This window comes from Zootoca vivipara, chromosome 2 (assembly GCF_963506605.1).
Source record: "Zootoca vivipara chromosome 2, rZooViv1.1, whole genome shotgun sequence".
Classification (NCBI taxonomy): domain Eukaryota; kingdom Metazoa; phylum Chordata; class Lepidosauria; order Squamata; family Lacertidae; genus Zootoca; species Zootoca vivipara.
This window is the reverse complement of record NC_083277.1, coordinates 3624841-3645096: the sequence shown is the minus strand read 5'-3', so window position 1 is coordinate 3645096 and position 20256 is coordinate 3624841. Positions and strand designations below refer to the sequence as shown.

Sequence of the window (20256 nt, the reverse complement as noted above, 5' to 3'; positions counted from 1 at the left end):
GTCAGGGAGAGGAAGAATGAACCTAAGGCTTTCCAAGGAAGGAGCTGAAAGGAGGGGGAAAGGAAAGGTGCTATGGCGGGAGGGGAGGGGAGGGGGGGCGCTCTTGTGTTGCAGATCTTGCCTTGTTCTTCCGGAGACGCCTTTGCAAAGGGCTTGCATCCCCCGCGAGGCGCGCAGGTACCGTAGTGCTATTTTTGAGAGCGACAGGGAGCCCATGGAAGGGTTAAGGGAATAGAGAGAGTCCGCCTGCCTAGAGAGGCCTGGAAAGGGACCCCCCCCCCACCTCCCCGCTCGCAGAGAAAGGTGCGCACGGCAGAGATGCGACGCGCAGGGCGAGGGGTGAGTCGTGCCAAGGGGGGCCTTTGGGCACAGGGGAGATTTCGTGGGTGGGGGAGCCGAAAAGAGGATGTTGGGGGGCTGAGGGAGGAGGAGTGGAAGGATCTCTGGGAGGGAAGCCCACATCTCCTTTAAGTCACATCCCTTCACGAGGCGAGGGGCCTCCTATCCCGCCCCCCCAAAAGCCTTTCTTCCCTGGAAGCTGGATTCCTGCCCGCCTCCTCCTATTGGAGTAGCAGCATCTTCTGGGGGATCGAAACGTGGAACGCGGCCTTACACCGAGGCAGCCCTTCGGTCGACGTGGGTCGGAATTGCTTAGGGTTGCTGCCTTTGTTCTGGCAAAATACGCGCAGGGCGATGAGGGGGGACGCGATTCTTTATTATTATTATTACAGGTAGGTAGCCGTGTTCGTCTGAGTCGAAACAAAATTAAAAAATTCCTTCAGTAGCACCTGATATCTGGTATCAGGTATCTGATGAAGTGTGCATGCACACGAAAGCTCATACCAAAATAAAAACTTAGTTGGTCTTTAATGTGCTACTGAAGGAATTTTTTTATTATTGTTGTTATTGGCGCTGAATTAACTTCAAAGCAATCCATTAGAATCTATAGCAGCCTAACCGGATGCCCCTCTCGGGAGTTTTATAATAAAATCCATATTTCATTTTTTTAAAGAAATAACACACTAACATTCACCCAAATGTAATATACACATTTAATGTCGACTTTCCTCTCCCCCCCCTTCCACGGTTATTGTTATTATTATTATTATTTACTTATTTATTATTTATAACCCGCCCATCTGGCTGGGTTTCCCCAGCCACTCTGGGCGGCTTCCAACAAATATAAATATACATTAAAATATCACAGATTAAAAACTTCCCTAAACAGGGCTGCCTTTAGGTGTTTTCTAAATGTCAGGTAGTTCTTCTTCTCCCTGACCTCCGATGGAAGGGCGTTCATAATGCTAATTTCTTTTCTATTACATATTATAATTACCCCCTTCCCTTTTTCTCCTTTTTATAACCAGATATTTCTTCCTGCATAATTTTTTTTCTACAGTATCTTTGTGTGCGTGGGCATATTCTCTTCTAGGGCACATGACCTGGGGGGAGGGGCTACAGTGGAAAGGAAGGCAGGCTGGAGGAAGAGAGTTTGTGGCTGGGGAAACCCTGCCAGATGTCTGGGGTAATAATAATAATAATAATTGTTGTTATTGTGGTGTTTTTTAATTGAAGTCACTGGGAGCTTGTGGCCAGGGAGGCTGCAATACCAAAGCTCCCATCTAACAGTTATAAAAGTAGACACAAAAGGCATGACTCCAATCATAATGATGATGATGACGTTATTTATATCCCATCCATCTGGCTGGGTTTCCCCAGTCACTGAAGGTGGCAGGGTTTTCTTCCAAAGTGTGTTTCAAGAGGAAGGCCCCCCTCTTTCACCATGGAAACTGTGTGTGGTAACTCTACACACAGGGAGACTTGCTCTTCAACAGCTAAACCTCTGGGGCAGGAAAATGCTTGCAGCGTCTCTGAAGCTCCTTTTTCTTCTTCTTCCGTCTCAGGAACCAGCAGCTTCTTTTCACTTCTGAGCTCCCTAGGAAGTTTGAAAGAGTCTGATCCTGCAAACCTAGCGAGGATGGAAGGGGGAAGATGGACGGTTGACTTGGTCAGGCTGCCTCCTGCATCCCTCCCCAAAACAGTTGAGCATTCCCTCCCAGGGCCCTCAGAGAGATCTGGTGAGTTTCAGGGGAAAAGAGATGGGGGCGGGCATGGATAGAGACGGGGGGGGGGACACATTGGCAAGGTGTTGGACAAACCTGTCCCAGGGATCTTTACAAGGTGGCAAAATTCTAATTCTTATAAGTGTTATATAATAAAACTAGCTGACCCTGCCACGTGTTGCTGTGGCATTGTTTGTTAAATGGCAGGTCAGAGTCCCCCTTCAGATTCCCCGGACCGTCAGAGTCCCCCCTGTGTTATGTTTAGATAGGGGGATACCTGTGTCTTCCCACAGTCTGTAGCGACCCATCCCAGGAAAGGTCTTAGTTATCCCTTTCACCTATTGACAGACCCCGCTCCCCATCCCAATCAGGGAAGGACTTACCTATCCGTGTTCTCCATTTTGACCCCCGCAACCCACCCCAACCAGGGAAGGGTTTACCTATCCCAGACCCCTATTTCGCCCCCCAACCGATTGAGGGTAATAAGGAGGGGGTTTGGTGGGTGGTGTTGTAGAGTGAGAGTACTATGTAGGTGGTTTGTGGGTCCTGGGCCAGCGGTGTTGTAGAGTCAGGGTAATATGGAGGTGGTTAGGGGTGTCGAGGTGGGATTTCTGTGTGTGTTGAGGTGGATTGGGGAAGGTAGAATGGTGGGCCTGTTATGGAGTTGTACTGGTGTATGCTGGTGGCGGAATCCGGGTGGTGGGATCGGTGGGTGTGGGATCAGTGGGGGGGGAGATCCATGGGGTGGGGAGTGTGGATTGGTGTTTTCTCGGGGGGGGGTCCGGCGGGATTGGTTGGGGGGATCCGTGGGGTGGGTGGAGGCTGTATAATGGGTTAGGCCTGCGACAGCGGGGCACAGTAGCCCTGAGGCTGGTCGGGGAGGTGGCCTGGTCCCCGGGGGACGTTGGGATTGGCAGGGGCGGAATCCGTGGGGTGGGGTGTGTGTGGAGTGGGCTTGTTCGGGGTTGGAGGAGGTAGTGGGAGGCGACGGAATTGGGGGGGCGCGATCCGTGGGGTGTCTGTGTGTGTGTGTGGAGTGGGCTTGGTCAGGGGGAGGGGGTCACTGGTACGTGATCTCCTGGGCGGGCACGGGTCCCTGGGGAGCGGCTTGGTTTCGGGGCGGTTTGCTCTCTTTTGGAGGCGTGGTCTCCGGGGCGTGAGGGATTGTGGGAGTATGTTTGTCCGTTGTTCGTTGACTGTCCCCTGCAGGGCGCAATTTTTTGACCACAAATCCAGGTTTTTCTCGCCATGATCTTTAATATCTTACAAGTGTGGTTAAAATCATGCTAACGTGGACCCAGGTGGCGCTGTGGGTTAAACCACTGAGCCTAGGGCTTGCTGATCAGAAGGTCGGCGGTTCGAATCCCTGTGATGGGGTGAGCTCCCGTTGCTTGGTCCCAGCTCCTGCCAACCTAGCAGTTCAAAAGCCCGTCAAAATGCAAGTAGATAAATAGGAACCGCTACAGCGGGAAGGTAAACGGCGTTTCCATGTGCTGCTCTGGTTTGCCAGAAGCAGCTTTGTCATGCTGGCCACATGACCTGGAAGCTGTATGCTGGCTCCCTCGGCCAATAATGCGAGATGAGCGCGCAACCCCAGAGTCGGTCACGACTGGACCTAATGGTCAGGGGACCCTTTACCTTTTAATATTTTCATCTGTTTACAATGGTCTCCCAGATAATTTATTATATCCCCCCATTCATTTTTAATTGTTTTGCCTCTTAGTTTTCTCAAGAAGATCCTCTTTCAGGTCACCATCATCGCAACTATAAAAAAAACCAATAATGTTATTATTGATATCCCAGCCATCTACATCTAGGCAGCTAGGTTTTCTTGCACGGTGGGTTTCAGGAGGAAGGCACCCCTCTTTCACCATGGAAACAGTGAAAGACTTATGCTTTAACAGCTAAATGTTTGGCGCAGGAAAATGCTTGCAGGGTCTCTGAAGCTCCTTTTGTTTCTTCTTCCCTCTCAGGAACTGGCAGCTTGTTTTCACTTCTGAGCTCCCTAGGAAGTTTGAAAGAGTCTGATCCTGCAAACCTAGCGAGGATGGAAGGGGGAAGATGGACGGTTGACTTGGTCAGGCTGCCTCCTGCATCCCTCCCCAAAACAGTTGAGCATTCCCTCCCAGGGCCCTCAGAGAGATCTGGTGAGTTTCAGGGGGAAAGAGACGGGGGCAGGGAAGGATGGAGACAGGAGGGGGGGGACACATTGGCAAGGTGTTGGACAAACCTGTCCCCGGGATCTTTACAAGGTGGCAAGATTCTAAGGCACTAATTCTTATAAGTGTTATATAATAAAATTAAGTCATTTTTCATTTCTTTAGTCTATTCCCAGTTCTTTATGTTCTCTTTTATAGGAGAATTATACAAGGACTGTGCCAGCCCTCATATAGTGGTATCCAGTTTCGACAGAATCCTGTTAGAATCCTGTCTGGGTTTTTTCCTTAGACACTTTATATCCAACTTCCCCTTAATGATTTAACAATCTAAACATTGTTCATATTCTTTGGCATGTCATCCACATATTGCACCAGGTGATTTCAGGATGCCATAAAACCATAAAGGTCATCCAGTCCAACCCCCTTTACAATGCAGGGGGTGTTAATCAAACATACATATCAATATCAATGCTTCTATAGTGGCACCCCTGATTTGGAGTTTTACCATGGGGTCCCCTTCGTATTTTTCCAGGAGGTGCTAGACCCCTGATTCCCCTAATCCTGGAGGGCATCAGCCCTCATAGCTCCTTATCCTCTCCTCTCCTGTTCCTGTTCCTCCCCACTCTGCCACATCCTCTAACCTTTTACAACATTCCCTTTTCCAATGTCCTGTCTGCTTGCAATAGGCACAAACATTCCTTTCCCCCAGTCCTGTCCATCTCACTTCTTTGAGCCTCTTTTACTACAGCTGCCATCATCTTGTCTTGGCGCTTCTCTGCCTTGTTACTTTCCTCTTTTCAAAACAGCTGCTTCTCACATCCGTCCTTAAACTCACAACGAAAGACAAACTGACTTCCTGCAGGCTTTCTATTCTAGTCTTCCTTCTTACAATCGTACAACCATTTTGTTACAATACACCAGTTCTGACCTCTAACATTCCCTTGACTATTCTCACCACTTTCCACATCACATTATGCCACAATCTCTTCATGGGAATTGATCCCCTTTCAAGGTCTCCTTTTTATTTCCCTTGTGAAGTAAAATTGGATCACAGACTCCAGAGATGGCCAGTCTCATAAGTTAGAACCCTGAATCCATTCTCCTTCACAATGCAAAGTCAAAACAATTCGAGGTCATTTTAATACCATAATTTCTGTCCTTTGATCCGGATCCCCAGATGGTGTTCAGGACAGGGGGCTAAGGACAGTTCTCACTCAGTTACTGCCTTCAGTGGGATGAACCTTTGGGGTTCTTGGATTGAACCTCACCAGTGTGGTGCAGTGGTTAAGAGCGGTAGACTCGTAATCTGGGGAACCGGGTTCGCGTCTCCACTCCTCCACATGCAGCTGCTGGGTGACCTTGGGCTAGTCACACTTCTTTGAAGTCTCTCAGCCCCACTCACCTCACAGGGTGTCTGTTGTGGGGGAGGAAGGGAAAGGAGATTGTTCGCCGCTTTGAGACTTCATTCGGGTAGTGATAATGCGGGATATCAAATCTAAACTCTTCTACCCTTCTCGGTCAATTCCCCCCCCCCCCAGCAATGGTCAAGTATCTTGAACTATCCCCCCTTGCTCTGGGACCTTTTTAATTCGTTGTTTCTGTTACCCGCGCCTTTCTATCCCCTGTGGACAGTGGCTCTTAAACCCTACTTGGAGACTTGGAGAAACAGGTGCCTTTTAGGTCTCCTTATTGCAGTTTTAACCTGTACTCTCCCACACAGGTAAATATTCAATGTTCCGCGTCCAGAGTGTACTTACAGCCAGTTCCTCTGCGTCCAGAGTCCCTAGTCCAGAACTGATCGGTGTAGAGCATGGGTAGGCAAACTAAGGCCCGGGGGCCACATCCGGCCCATTCGCCTTCTAAATCCGGCCCGTGGATGGTCTGGAAATCAGTGCGTTTTTACATGAGCAGAATGTGTGCTTTTATTTAAAATGCATCTCTGGGTTTATTTGTGGGACGTAGGAATCCGTTCATTTTTTCTTTTTTCAAAATATAGTCTCCTCCCCCCCCCGCAAGGTCTAAGAGACAGTGGACTGGCCCCCTGCTGAAAAAGTTTGCTGACCCCTGGTGTAGGTGTCCCCTTAAGTCGGTGGTCAGTCACTCTAGGTGGCAGGGTTTTCTTGCAAAGTGTGTTTCAATAGGAAGGCACCCCTCTTTCACCATGGAAACTGTGTAGTAACTCCACACACAGGGAGACTTAGCTTTCAACAGCTAAACCTCTGGGGCAGGGTCTCTGAGGCTTGCAGGGTCTCTGAGGCTCCCTTTGCTTCTTCCTCCCTCCCAGGACCCTGCAGCTTGCTTTGGTTTCTGAGTGCCTCACGAAGGATGAAAGAGGCTGATCCTGCAAACCTAGTGAGGCTGGAAGGTGGAAGATGGACAGTTGACTTGGTCAGGCTGCCTCCTGCATCCCTCCCCAAAACAGTTGAGGATTCCCTCCCAGGACCCTCAGAGAGATCTGGTGAGTTTCAGGGGATAAGAGATGGGGGCAGGGGGTGGATAGAGACCGGCGGGGGACACATTGGCAAGGGGAGAAGATGGAGAGGAGAGAAAAGGCAGGAAGAAGGAAGCAGGGAGGCCTTCTCCCATGCTCCTCTTTGTTTCTGGAATCTGCTTTCATAGAGTAGCCAGAAACCTTTTTCATCTCACAGGATTTTGATTTTACATGTTTTCCCCCCACTACATGATTAAATGATGATGATGATTACCTAAACAAATACAGAAATAGGGGTAAAGGGTGTTATGGAAATGCTTCCAGTAATTATAGATTATTTATTTATTTGAAGCACCTCTACCTACCACTTTTATTTTTTCTAGACAATTATAATTATTTATGTAATTTATATATTGCCCTTCATACAAAGATGTTCCTTGGAACCCTAAAAGCATTTCCCCCGCCTTTGCTCCAAAGCAGGTGACGCAGACAATCAACAGAACTCTGCAGAATGTGGAATGAGCTTCATTGCTGGTGGAGACCTTACAAACCATCAACAGACTCATGCAGGGAGTAAACAATTTCATTGTACTGTGTGTGGAAAGAGCCTTAGTCGGAAAAGTAGGCTTGAAGAGCACCAGCGAACTCACACAGGGGAAAAACCATTTCAGTGTAATGAGTGTGGAAAGAGCTTTGTTGGGAAAGGTACGCTTGAAAAGCACCAACAAACTCACACAGGGGAAAAACCATTTCAGTGTAAGGAGTGTGGAAAGAGCTTTGGTCGGAAAAATACGCTTGAAAAGCACCAACGAACGCACACAGGGGAAAAACCATTTCAGTGTAAGGAGTGTGGAAAGAGCTTTGGTGAGAAAGGTACGCTTGAAAATCATCAACGAACTCACACAGGGGAAAGACCATTTAAATGTATGGAATGTGGAAAGAGTTTTAGTCGTAGTGACGTTCTTAAACTACATCAGCAAATTCATACAGGGGAAAAACAATATGAATGTGTGGAATGTGGGAAGTGCTTCAGGCAGAGTGGAAAGCTTACAAGACACCAACGGACTCACACAGGAGAGAAACCATTTACATGTATGGAGTGTGGAAAGAGTTTTAGTCGTAATGACATTTTTAAACTACATCAGCGAAGTCATACAGGGGAGAAACCATTTAAATGTATGGAGTGTGGAAAGAGCTTCAATCAGAGTGCACAACTTTATTTACATCATCGAACTCACACAGGGGAGAAACCTTTTAAATGTATAGAGTGTAAAAAGAGCTTCAGTGACGGGGGAACACTTAGAAAACATCAACTAATTCACACAGGGGAAAAGCCATTTACTTGTATGGAGTGTGGAAAGAGATTCCGTCATAGCAATTCACTTCGAAAACATGAACGGACTCACACAGGGGAGAAACCATTTGAATGTCTAAAGTGTGGAAAGTGGTTCAGCCGAAAGACACACCTCACTTCACATCAGCGAACTCACACGGGGGAGAAACCATTTAAATGTTTGGAATGTGGAAAGACTTCCAGTGATAGTCGAACGCATGCAGAACATCAACGAATTCACACAGGGGAGAAACCATTTAAATGTATGGAGTGTGGAAAGTGTTTCCGTCAGAGTGCAAACCTTACAACACACCTGCAAACTCACACAGGGGCTAAACCATTTAAATGTATGGAGTGTGGAAAGAGTTTCCGTCAGAGTGCAAACCTTACAACACACCTGCAAACTCACACAGGGGCTAAACCATTTAAATGTATGGAGTGTGGAAAGAGTTTCCGTCAGAGTGCACACCTTACTACACATCAATATACTCACACAGGGGTGAAACACTTTAAATGCTTGGAGTGTGGAAAGAGCTTCAGTCGACGTGATAGACTTAGTGAACATCAGAGAATTCACACAGGGGAGAAACCATTTAAATGCATGCAGTGTGGGAAGAGGTTCACTCATAGTGCAGGCCTTAGAATACACCGGCAAACTCACACTGGGGTGAAAAACTTTAAATGCTTGGAGTGTGGAAAGAGCTACAGCCGACGTGATAAACTTAGTAAACATCAGAGAACTCACACAGGAGAATCCATTTAAATGTATGGAGTGTGGAAAGAGCTTCAGTCGACGTGATAAACTTAGTGAACATCAGAGAAGTCACACAGGGGAGAAACCATTTTAATGTGTGGTGTATAGTAAATGTTTCACTCGATGTTCAGTCTTTTACGTAGAATTATAAAATTCTAGAGTTGACCCTGGACATAATTTGAGGGTTTTTTGGATGGGGCACTGTGGAAACCCATTCACTGTATTTTGTTCATTTCTCTGAAACAAATGAACTTCAAAGGCAGACTAGCTTACAATGCAACAAGAGATTCAGTGCCGTCACTTGTGGACTGAATCAGGGCAATGGATATTTTTCACAATATGTGGGCTAATCAGATTCCTATGCAAACTACAGTGGTACCTTGGTTAGTACCTTGGTCAGCTTAGTTTATGAACAACTTGGAATAAGGATGCTGCAAGTAGGTGTTTGGGATTGTGAACTTCCTGTTGAGTGTGTTCCGTTTGTAAATTGAGTCCCCCGCTGCTAATCAGAGGCTTCCTGTTGAGTCTGTCGGCTGTTGAGTCCAGAGCGCCCACACAACACAGAGGTGATATTTGGAGTTTTTTTTTGTTTTTTTCATATTTTCTTTTAACTGTGACTAATTCTTCGTTTCATGGTACTGGCTTGTGACTTCATTTTTGTGACTTGTTTTTGTGACTGTGTGGAACCCAGTTCAGCAACTGGTTGATTATGCGGTTGCAGAAATGGATAAAAGCCCCTCATCCAAAGAATTATTATCATCACTGCACGTATGGAAAATAATAATTTTATCACCTACTATACTGTACAGTACTTTGATTATTGCCTTCCTTTTATGGACCAATGGTCTCGTTAGAGTACAATTCATGTTAAATTGCTCTTTTAGTGGTTGTTTTTCATTTTCTGGAATGATCAATCCATTTTCCATTACTTTCTATGGGAAAGCACGCCTTGATTTAAGAACGGACTTCTTGAACAGATTAAGTTCGTAAACCAAGGTACCACACTGATTTTGTGTATGAAACAGCTATTAATAAAATAATTATTCCCGTCTATACTTGTCTGCATCCTATTTCTTTCTGACTCCAGCCACAACCATTAGTATATGTTTAACTGTAACTCAGTATAACACATCATGTATCTGATGAAGTAGAAAACTAGCTTTTATAGTAATTTTTTTTGCCTTTCGGGTGCCATAAGATTTGTGTTTGCTGTGACAAACTAATAAAGCTACCCGCTAGGGAAATCATTCTTCTTAATTTCATTTCACAAAAACTTCGTGAATCATATTACTAGAAAATCGTATTACTAGAAAATCTTTATATGTGGTCTGGGAGAAATATAAAGATCTTTTAGAGCCTAATATACCTTGGTGGATTTCACCAATTGAAGCATTTGCGGTTATATATATATATATATATATACACATATATATATGAAGGGAGATTGGCCAATATAGAAAACTTTATTAAAGGAAGACGAAAATCGATGAAAACTAAAAAGCTTTGAAGAGATGATAGAACGGATAGCAGACTGGTTCCAATACTATCAATTATTTGAAACATTTAAATACTTCTAGATTGGAAGCAGATTTAGAATCATAGAGTTGGAAGAGACCACAAGGGCCATCCAGTCCAACCCCCTGCCAAGCAGGAAACACCACCAAAGCATTCCTGACAGATGGCTGTCAAGCCTCCGCTTAAATACCTCCAAAGAAGGAGACTCCACCACACTCCTTGGTAGCAAATTCCACTGCTGAACAGCAGTGGTCAACTCAAAAATGGAAACTCTATCTAAAATGTATCGACTCCTCCTTGAGCCAGCATGGTTTAGTTAAGAGCGGTGGACTTTTAATCTGGTGAACCAGGTTGGCTTCCCCACTCTTCCACATGCAGCTGCTGGGTGACCTTGGGCTTGTCACACTTCTCTGAAGTCTCTCAGCCTCACTCACCTCACAGAGTGTTTTTTTGTTGCGGATGAAGGGAAAGGAGATTGTTAGGCGCTTTGAGACACCTTAAGGGGAGTGAAAGGCGGGATATCAAGTCCAACTCTTCTTCTTGACTGGGAAGTTGTGACGACCAGTGTTCCACTCTCTCCTACTATCACTGCGACACAGGAATCCAGAGGGGAAAACACCCACCCTCTTCTCCTGCACCCTCAAAAATAAACCCCTTTTACTAGTGGGTTTCTTAGTAAGGAGAGCCTTCCAGCTTACGTGGCCTGGTACCTTAAGAATCTCTAGGCTGTCCGATGGAATAACCTCTTGCCTACAGTAAAGGGTCTCCCTCAGTTTGATTCCCCACTGTAAAAGTTTGCCCTTCTCACTCTGGCAACTTCTTGGCACCTCAGGTTACCCTTCTAAGCCTCCTCCGTGTAACTCCAGGACACAAACTGCCACCTCCCTGCCTGAGGTGAGTTTTGCCCTCTCTTGAGCCACCACGGCTGTGAGTCCTGGTACCTCGCTGGAAAAATAAAGACGGACCTTTTTTTGGCAAAACAGAGATGAAGTTTTATTGTGTTAAAAGCATAAGTGTTTCTTTAACGCGTCATGTATTTATTTGCCTTGTTCCAGTTATACAAAAAAAAAACTCAGTCAAACATTTAACTTTAGGTTTTCCTAGCCTCTTCACTTTCTTCATACAAGCCACCACACCTTCCTCCCTTTCCCTCCTAACTGACCAAACCTACACTCCCTCCTTTTGAACCGGGCACAGTCCCGCCCCCATCAGAATTCTATGTCAGTCAGGCTGGAGGTGGGTTAACTCTTTGCCAGCCGGGTAGGAATAAACATTTTAAAACTGCGTCAATTTGTCACAGAAGTCAAAGGAGGAGGAGGTTAAAGCTGTCATGATTAAATGGGCCCATGATTTTGGGTATAACACAAATATGAAAGAGTGGGAAAATTTATGGAATTTAAATTTGAAATTCAGTGTGCTATACCTTGAGGGAAAATATACAAAAAATGCAATACTGTTGGTATTTGACCCCATGGAAACTTTCAAAAATGTATACTGTAAAAACCTTTCTAGTAATTGTTGGAGATGTGGAGAAGGAGCAGACACAATGTTCCATATGTGGTGGCAATGTAAAAAAATAAATAAATCAAGGTTTTCTGGGATGACATCTATATAGAACTTTTAAAAATGTTAAATGTTTCTTTCACCAAAAAAACAGAAGCCTTTTTATCACAGGCCCCGATAACCCTAGAATATTAGAAGAGTGATAAAGTTCCTTCCAGGTTAGAATGGTTACAAAAATTAGTCTAATATGCAGAGCTAGCCAAACTAACCGAAAAAATAAAAGATAATTCAAAACAGAACAGTTGTTGCAGCCTTTGAATAACACCTGCAGCTGTTTTAAGTAAGAAAAAGGACACAGGAGAAATAATATTTTATTATACAACAAGCGGATATGTTTTTGCAATAAGTCAGTAATGGTTAAATGAAGTCAGATGTATATTAAGAAGAATTTCTTTGTCAGAAAATATAGGTTTCTGTTAATTTTGTTTTCTTTGTAACAATGGACATGTATGTATGTTTTTTTCTTTGTTTAAGTTCAATAAAGCATTTTTTAAAGGAAAAATAATAATTTCATTTCTATACCACTTTAAATTTTAAAGAAAAACATCACAAATCTGTTTGCAACACATTAAAACATCAAATAAAACAATCCAGAATAAAACACATTTATGCTTTGAGGGGGGAAATCAAATCCATCTCTCTGACATTTTGCTTTCTCCGTATTTATTTAGACAACTGGGCCAAAGCAAACGAGATGAATTTTAACAAGGAGAAATGTAAAGTACTACACTTGGGCATCAAAAAAATGAAAGGCACAAATACAGGATGGGAGACACCTGGCTTGAGAGCAGTACATGTGAAAAGGATCTAGGAGTCTTGGTAGACCACAAACTTGACATGAGTCAACAGTGTGATGCAGCAGCTAAAAAAGCCAATGCAATTCTGGGCTGCATCAATAGGAGTATAGCATCTAGATCAGGGGTCAGCAAACTTTTTCAGCAGGGGGCCGGTCCACTGTCCCTCAGACCTTGTGGGGGGCCGGACTATATTTTGAAAAAAAATATGAATGAATTCCTATGGCCCACAAATAACCCAGAGATGCATTTTAAATAAAAGGACACATTCTATTCATGTAAAAAACACCAGGCAGGCCCCAAAAATAACCCAGAGATGCATTTTAAATAAAATAATACATTCTACTCATGTAAAAACACACTGATTTCCGGACCGTCCGCGGGCCTGATTTAGAAGGCGATTGGGCCGCATCCGGCCCCCGGGCCTTAGTTTGGAGACCCCTAATCTAGATCAAGGGAAGTAATAGTACCACTGTATTCCGCTCTGGTCAGACCTCACCTGGAGTACTGTGTCCAGTTCTGGGCACCTCAGTTCAAGAAGTATACTGACAAGCTGAACCATGTCCAGAGGAGGGCAACCAAAATGGTCAAAGGCCTGGAAACGATGCCTTATGAGGAACGGCTTAGGGAGCTGGGTATGTTCAGCCTGGAGAAGAGAAGGTTAAGGGGTGATATGATAGCCATGTTCAAATATATTAAAGGATGTCATATGGAGGAGGGTGAAAGGTTGTTTTCTGCTGCTCCAGAGAAGCGGACACGGAGCAATGGATTCAAACTACAAGAAATAAGATTCCACCTAAACATTAGGAAGAATTTCCTGACAGTAAGAGCTGTTCGGCAGTGGAATTTGCTACCAAGGAGTGTGGTGGAGTCTCCTTCTTTGGAGGTCTTTAAGCGGAGGCTTGACAGGCATATGTCAATAATGCTTTGATGGTGTTTCCTGCTTGGCAGGGGGTTGGACTGGATGGCCCTTGTGGTCTCTCCCAACTCTATGATTCTATGATTCTAACATGTTCATGGAAGACAGTTTTACTGTGCTACGAGGGGTCGCCAAAAAGAGAAAGAGGAAAAAGAAAAAGGGAGTCATTGGAGCATCCCACAATTGCCTAACCTTGGCTCCCATAGGTTCTGGTTGGGGGGTCACAAGCAAGAGACTTCAGCCAGGAGATAGAAGCCAAGCAGCGGCCTGGTGGCATGATCTTAATTGTTGCAACAAGACTTCCCAGTACCACAAAGACGAAGCAGCCAGAAGCCCCAAACAATTGGTAGATATGGTAAGTATTTTAAAGTTTCCCATAATACATTTCCAGAAGCATCATCAAGACATCATAGATATGTCACAGAAAATGTGTGGTCTCAGGTAGAACCCGAGATCCAATGGTTGCCCCTGTCACTCCAATATAGTCTTTCACGCTTACTTCATCACAGTTTAAAGCAGGGACCCCAAACTAAGGCCTGGGGGCCGGATGCGGCCCAATCACCTTCTAAATCCAGCCTGCGGATGGTCTGGGAATCAGCATGTTTTTACATGAGTAGAATGCACCCCTTTTTACATGTTTTTACATGACTTAAAATGCATCTCTGGGTTATTTGTGGGGCATAGGAATTTGTTCATTTTTCTTTCTTTCAAAATATAGTCTGGCCCCCCACAAGGTCTAAGGGACAGTGGACCAGCCCCCTGCTGAAACAGTTTGCTGACCCCTGGTTTAAAGGAAAGTATTTACAGTTCCCTGGTCCTTGAGTCAAGTCGAATACACCCCTTTGTCTTGTCCCACTATGGGGTGGGTAGGCATGGTGAATGAGATGGTGGGCTCACTCACCTCATCCCACACATATAAACATTCATAAGTATATATATAAATCACATGTCTTAAATGGTACAGGAAGGCAGTCCTGAGGCCATTTTGATTCTCCCAAACTGACCAAATGTTTATCTGCAAGGAGGGAGGTGGTGTGGGAAGGAACTTTCCCATTGTAGAATTAAGGTGATTTCCATCTCAAAGGAATGGCCAGGCTACCCAGGAAAAGCAAACCAATTTCCCAAGCAAACTGGTTATACATTACAGGTAGGTAGCCGTGTTGGTCTGAGTTGAAACAAAATAAAAAAATTCATTCAGTAGCACCTTAAAGACCAACTGAAAAAGATACCTGAAGAAGTGTGCATGCACACGAAAGCTAATACCAAAATTAAAACTTAGTTGGTCTTTAAGGTGCTACTGAAGGAATTTAATTGTACACCATCTGCATACTGATAAGCCAGGAACTTTGACGCAAGGTCACTTCAAAGCATACTTCTGTTACAACCTTCCATCAAAAGAGACATCAACTCTGTGCTACCCATCTCCTTATGTAAATCCTCCCTTCGCGCCTCTTCTGTACCATTGAAATGAAGTTTATAAAAGGAAGGGATTTCTATTGTTCGTGGCCTCTCTCCGTTCCTTTGTAACGCGAGGGGGACCCTGCTGCAGCAGTCCGCTGTCATTTATTTTAAATAAACGATGAGACCTTTGCTTTTCCCAATCCTGGTGTGGTCTTTGCACGGGGTGCACGCCTCCTTAAGAGGCTGGGGAGACCCCTCTTTTGGGAGTATAAATTCCTATTACACCTCACTCCCTGGGTCCTACATGCCATTGGAAAGGAGAAGATTGATACAACGACGTGATTTCTTATGGATTTCTAAAGTTTTCCCATTGAGCCAGTACATAAGATACATTTATCAGTGAATTGCGACATTTGGGAATGTGCAGCGGAGGCCCTTTGTTCTTTGCCTCCTAGTGTGGAGAAGCAAGGCTGGGGGTGTGTGTCTCTCACCCCACCCCACCCCCCTCCAATTTTCCGGCAACACTTCCATCCCTCGCCATTCTAGGATTCCAAACTGAATTGCCTCTGTGGGAAACCTTTTGCTTTTCATCCCTGGCGCATTCTCTTCTGGCGTAGCCAGGATTTTTTTTGGGTGGGTGGTGCAGAACCTCAGATTCCTATGTATTTTTCTAGATTTTTATTGATTGGGGACAGCTGCCCCTCCGTGTTAACCCCCCCCCCCGTGTGCACTTGAGATGGCTGCTTTAACAATCAATTATTTAGTCATTTCAAAGTAGGGATCCAGATGTACACTGCAGAATAGTAACGGGGAACACCCATCTCCCTTGTAGTTAATCTGCATAAGATTGGGGGGCCCTTGATGCAGAGTCCTTGGCACAGATGGAGAAGGGAGGGCAGCCCCTAAAGCGCAGGCGCAGAAGCAGGAAACCGGCAGGCAGGGAGAGTAACGGTACCCTCGGCTTGCCAAGGGTTAAAAGGAGCAGGGTTGGATTCCTAGAGAGGACAGGAAGTGGCGGACGGGGGAGGGCAAGGTCCTCCAGAGCAGAAGCCCTCCCCTGCCCAACCCCTTCCTACAAATAAAGAGGAGGCTGCTTTCTTCTCTCTGCTTTACAAAAAAACTTCCTCGGTGCCCCTCGTGGAATCTGGTGAGTCTCTTCTATCTTCGCCCTTAGGGTGCAACTGGAATAAAGGGGTCCCAGGGCTGCAATGGAGGAGGCAAGTCCCCCCCATTCAGCTCATGCATGGGGAGGGGAAGACCCCCAAGTGAGGGAGCAGTGGGTCCTGCCCCCAATTCCTCTCTGCCAAGCCAGGGAGGGGCTGAGTGTCCAGCAGGTCTGCAACTGTGTTCTTCGTTGGATCAAGATACTGCCTTCCTTTTTGGGGAGACATGGATGGATGGAGCTGGAGAGATATCGGGGCTTGCTCAGTTTGGGGGTGGGGGAAGAAAGGCAGGCGGATGGCAATGAAAAAGGTGAGCACCTTTTTGGGCTCCTCCACCCGCATACCTTCGCCTTTGTCATCTGCAGGCAATTTGAGCTAGGAATACATTACATCTCCCCAGCCACCACAATGTATTGGCAGCTCAAAATGTCTAAAACAGTACGGTGATTGAATGCTCTACCAATGTCAGACTTGAAAGTAACCTGATCCTACTTTGCAGATTGAATGCAGATGGGGCCACTGTGTTTTGCCTTTTGCTTTTCTTTTTGGAATAACTTCTTATTTTCTTTTAAAAACAAGGATCATATAGGACTAATAAATGATACAAATATGTAGATTGAATCTTCTCAGTCGTCTCATATGATTCTCAAAAATAGCAGAATAAATTTGCAGTAATATCTATAACATATGGTTCACCATTAGTGGTCAGTGTATGAGTTCTGAGTTCATGAATTGGTTTAAATTGGGGGTGGGGATAGGAGGGACCAGGGTACATTCAACATCTCCTAGCCGAATGCCGTCAGGAGCTCTTGCGGCTGTTGTGCTTATATTAAGTGTGAGTCACAGTCATTTTTCCTCTACTGTTACCTATGAAACAATACAGAGTTGGTCTCCTTATGAGCATGGGAGGGTGGTTCAAAGTGAAGAAAGTGATTTATAAATTTAAATTGAGACCAACCAGATTGAGGTAAATGCTGATGGGGTGTGTGCAAATGAAGACGTTTCTGTTTTTTTCACAGATGAGGCGTGGACGTTGCTGGATCCTGACCAAAGAACTGTACATAAAGAAGTCAAGGAGGGGAATCGTGGAATCATGGACCCTCTCGGTAAAATTCCATACGTACCTCTATTTGATGAACCTCCACTACGTGGATGGAGACCAACAGCATATGGGATTCTTACATCCCCACTGTGAGCCCTGAATGGAGGGATATCAACTGTTTTCTCTGTGAATATTCTTTGTCTAGGCATGCCTTTTTAAACAATGACCAGGTTTGCCAGAACTGCCCAGGCCTTCTTAAGTGTCAGCTTGAGAGTTTTTAGGGAAGTTGGAGTAACTTCTGTCAGGTTTGTTGTTTTTCTTTTGCTTCTGTCTGCATTTTGTTGACCAAAGAGATGACTGACATTTGAGATGGAGTGGATTCCATGATTGAGTCAAACCAAATCTACCCCGGATCATAGCTGCCAAGTTTTCCCTTTTCTCGCGAGGAAGCCTATACAGCATGATGGAAAATCCCTTTAAAAAAGGAATAACTTGGCAGCTATGCCCCGGATAAAAGCCAAGCAATTCCAGCGAACAAAGGCAACTATAGTGAAAACTATAGTAAGGCCTCACATGTAACTCTTTTCACTTCTTCCTCTATCACGAGCATTCATTAACATTGTTCAATAATCTGGCGCATCATTTCTTCCTGAGGCTCTAATTAGCTTCTCTCTTCATTGCAGATGGTGATGAATTGGAAGGGAAGAACAAGGGGGACCACAACAGAATCCACATAGCGGAGAAGTCAGATAAATATTCAAAGTGTGGAGAGAACATCCGTCAGAGCTCCCAGTCCACCTCCCATCAAACAAAGAGCTTAATTCGAGGGAATAGCCTCACTTCCCATCAAAGAATTCATACCGGGGAGAAACCCTATCAGTGCTTTGAATGTGGAAAGAACTTCAGTCGGAAGGAAAATCTCACTTCCCATCAAAGAATTCATACAGGGGAGAAACCCTATCAGTGCTTGGAATGTGGAAAGAGCTTCAGCCAGAGCCATCGTCTCACTTCTCATCGAAGAATTCATACAGGGGAGAAACCCTATCAGTGCTTGGAATGTGGGAAGGGCTTCAGTAGAAAGGACAGTCTCACTTCCCATAAAAGAATTCATACAGGGGAGAAACCCTATCAGTGCTTGGAATGTGGGAAGAGCTTCAGTCAGAGGAATGGTCTTATTTTGCATCGAAGAATTCATAGAGGGGAGAAAATATATCAGTGTTTTGAATGTGGGAAGAGCTTCAGTCAGAGCTCCAATCTTACTTACCATCAAAGAATCCATACAGGGGAGAAACCCTTTCAGTGCTTGGAATGTGGGAAGGGCTTCAGTCGAAAGGACAGTCTCACTTCGCATCAAAGAATTCATACTGGGGAGAAACCATATCAGTGCTTGGATTGTGGAAAAAGCTTCCTTCACAGAGAAAATCTCACTTCCCATCAAAGAATTCATACAGGGGAGAAACCCTATCAGTGCTTGGAATGTGGAAAGAGCTTCAGTCACAGGCAGTATCTCACTTCCCATCAAAAAGTTCATACAGGGGAGAAACCATATCAGTGTTTTGAATGTGGTAAGAGCTTCCGTCAGAGGCAGTATCTCACTTCCCATCAAAGAATTCATACAGGAGAGAAACCCTATCAGTGCTTGGAATGTGGAAAGAGCTTCAGTCGAAAGGACAGTCTCAGTTTGCATCAAAGAATTCATACAGGGGATAAACCATATCTGTGCTTCGAATGTGGGAAGAGCTTCAGTCACAGGCAGATTCTCACTTCCCATAAAAGAATTCATACAGGGGAGAAACCATATCAGTGCTTCGAATGTGGGAAGAGCTTCAGGCAAAGCACCTCTCTCGCTTACCATCAAGGAATTCATACAAGAGAGAAAACTACTTAGTGTTTGAAACAGGGGAAGAGCTTCAGTGTTCCAGTTTGCAAACTCTGCTTCAGAAGCCGAACGTGCTCATGAGCTTTTGCTTTTACTGTTGCGCTGCTAATTTGTGCCCCCCTGCATTGTAATCAATTCCTTCTTCCTTCCGTTTTCACTGTTGCGCAGCTAATTGTTAGCATTTGTCACCCGGGGGCCAATTCTTAGACTGCCCCCAGAGCTAAGAAAGCCGGTGCACACATTCCTGGCTACTGCTGAGTCCAGTGGTGCAAGCAAATATGTGATTGCTCTCAGCTTGAAGAACAACACACACAAGCCATTAATAAGGCTTAACTATTTATTGTGGCAAAATGCACAGTGTTTCTCTGTTTGCCCAGCTCAGACATTCAGAGCTGTAAAGAAAGTGTCCAACATTGAAGAAGCCGGAAGAGGAATAGGTGGAAAACATCACATGGTACAAGAAAGAGATAACACATTCCTTTCTCATGGGAAACACAGGCACAAGTTCTACCAGCCTCGCTGCATGCTTAGCTCGCCAGCGAACAAATATCCCAACACTAATTTCTCTCCCCCCATTGTAATCAAAGCCTTCTTCCTCCCGTTTTCATTGTTGTGCTGCTAATTTTCGTCCCCCCATTGTAATCAATGCCTTTTTCCTCCCATTTTCATTGTTGTGCTGCTAATTTTTGTCCCCCCATTGTAATCAATGCCTTATTCCTTCCGTTTTCACTGTTGCGCTGCGAATTTTTGCCTCCCCCCATTATAATCAAAGCCTTCCATTTCAGATTGCAGTGTTCTGAGGTGATATTTGGAGTTTATATTTGGTGCTTTTGTTTTTGCTTTAAAAATATGCGTTTTTATTTGGCTTTTTCGTTTTTGTGACTGTGGCTTGTTCTTGGTTTTTGATTGATTGTGTGACTGTGGCAATGTATAAAAAAAAACCCATCCAAACAATGTCTCAGTGCAGGTAAGAAAAAAAATTAATTATAATTTTAATCTACAGTACAGTTGTAGCTCAGGTTAAGTATTTAATTGGTTCCAGAAGTCCATACTTAACCTGAAGCATACTTAACCTGAAGCGAACTTTCCCATTATTTCTTACCTTACCCAATTTACCTAAAGCTATACAATCTACCCAAATTCTTTTTTTCAGAAATTTGAAGTTATAACTTAATTAAAGATTTAAGCCTGGTTTTCTTACAATAAAGCAATGAATCTTAGCGTGGTCTCCTGGAACATT

The 20256-nt window shown here is 44.8% G+C and overlaps 1 protein-coding gene across 1 annotated transcript; it reads left to right on the top strand.

Moving 5' to 3' along the window:
• The first annotated feature begins 192 nt into the window (after nucleotides 1–192).
• On the top strand, nucleotides 193–19254 carry LOC118077852 (zinc finger protein 850-like). Its single transcript, XM_060269011.1, has 6 exons — nucleotides 193–339; nucleotides 1905–2078; nucleotides 4037–4210; nucleotides 6507–6680; nucleotides 7131–8699; nucleotides 17965–19254. The coding sequence occupies exons 2-6, from the start codon at nucleotides 1979–1981 to the stop codon at nucleotides 19023–19025; spliced, it is 3078 nt and encodes a 1025-aa protein (XP_060124994.1). The 5' UTR covers nucleotides 193–339; nucleotides 1905–1978; the 3' UTR covers nucleotides 19026–19254.
• Nucleotides 19255–20256: the final 1002 nt, after the last annotated feature.

Excerpts from the sequence above, each read along its gene's own strand:
- LOC118077852 (XM_060269011.1), top strand. The coding sequence starts at position 1,979 with ATGGAAGGGGGAAGATGGACGGTTGACTTGGTCAGGCTGCCTCCTGCA. Across the intron at positions 4,211-6,506 it reads AGGGCCCTCAGAGAGATCTG|GACCCTGCAGCTTGCTTTGG; the intron begins GTGAGTTTCAGG and ends CCTCCCTCCCAG. Across the intron at positions 6,681-7,130 it reads AGGACCCTCAGAGAGATCTG|CAGGTGACGCAGACAATCAA; the intron begins GTGAGTTTCAGG and ends TTTGCTCCAAAG.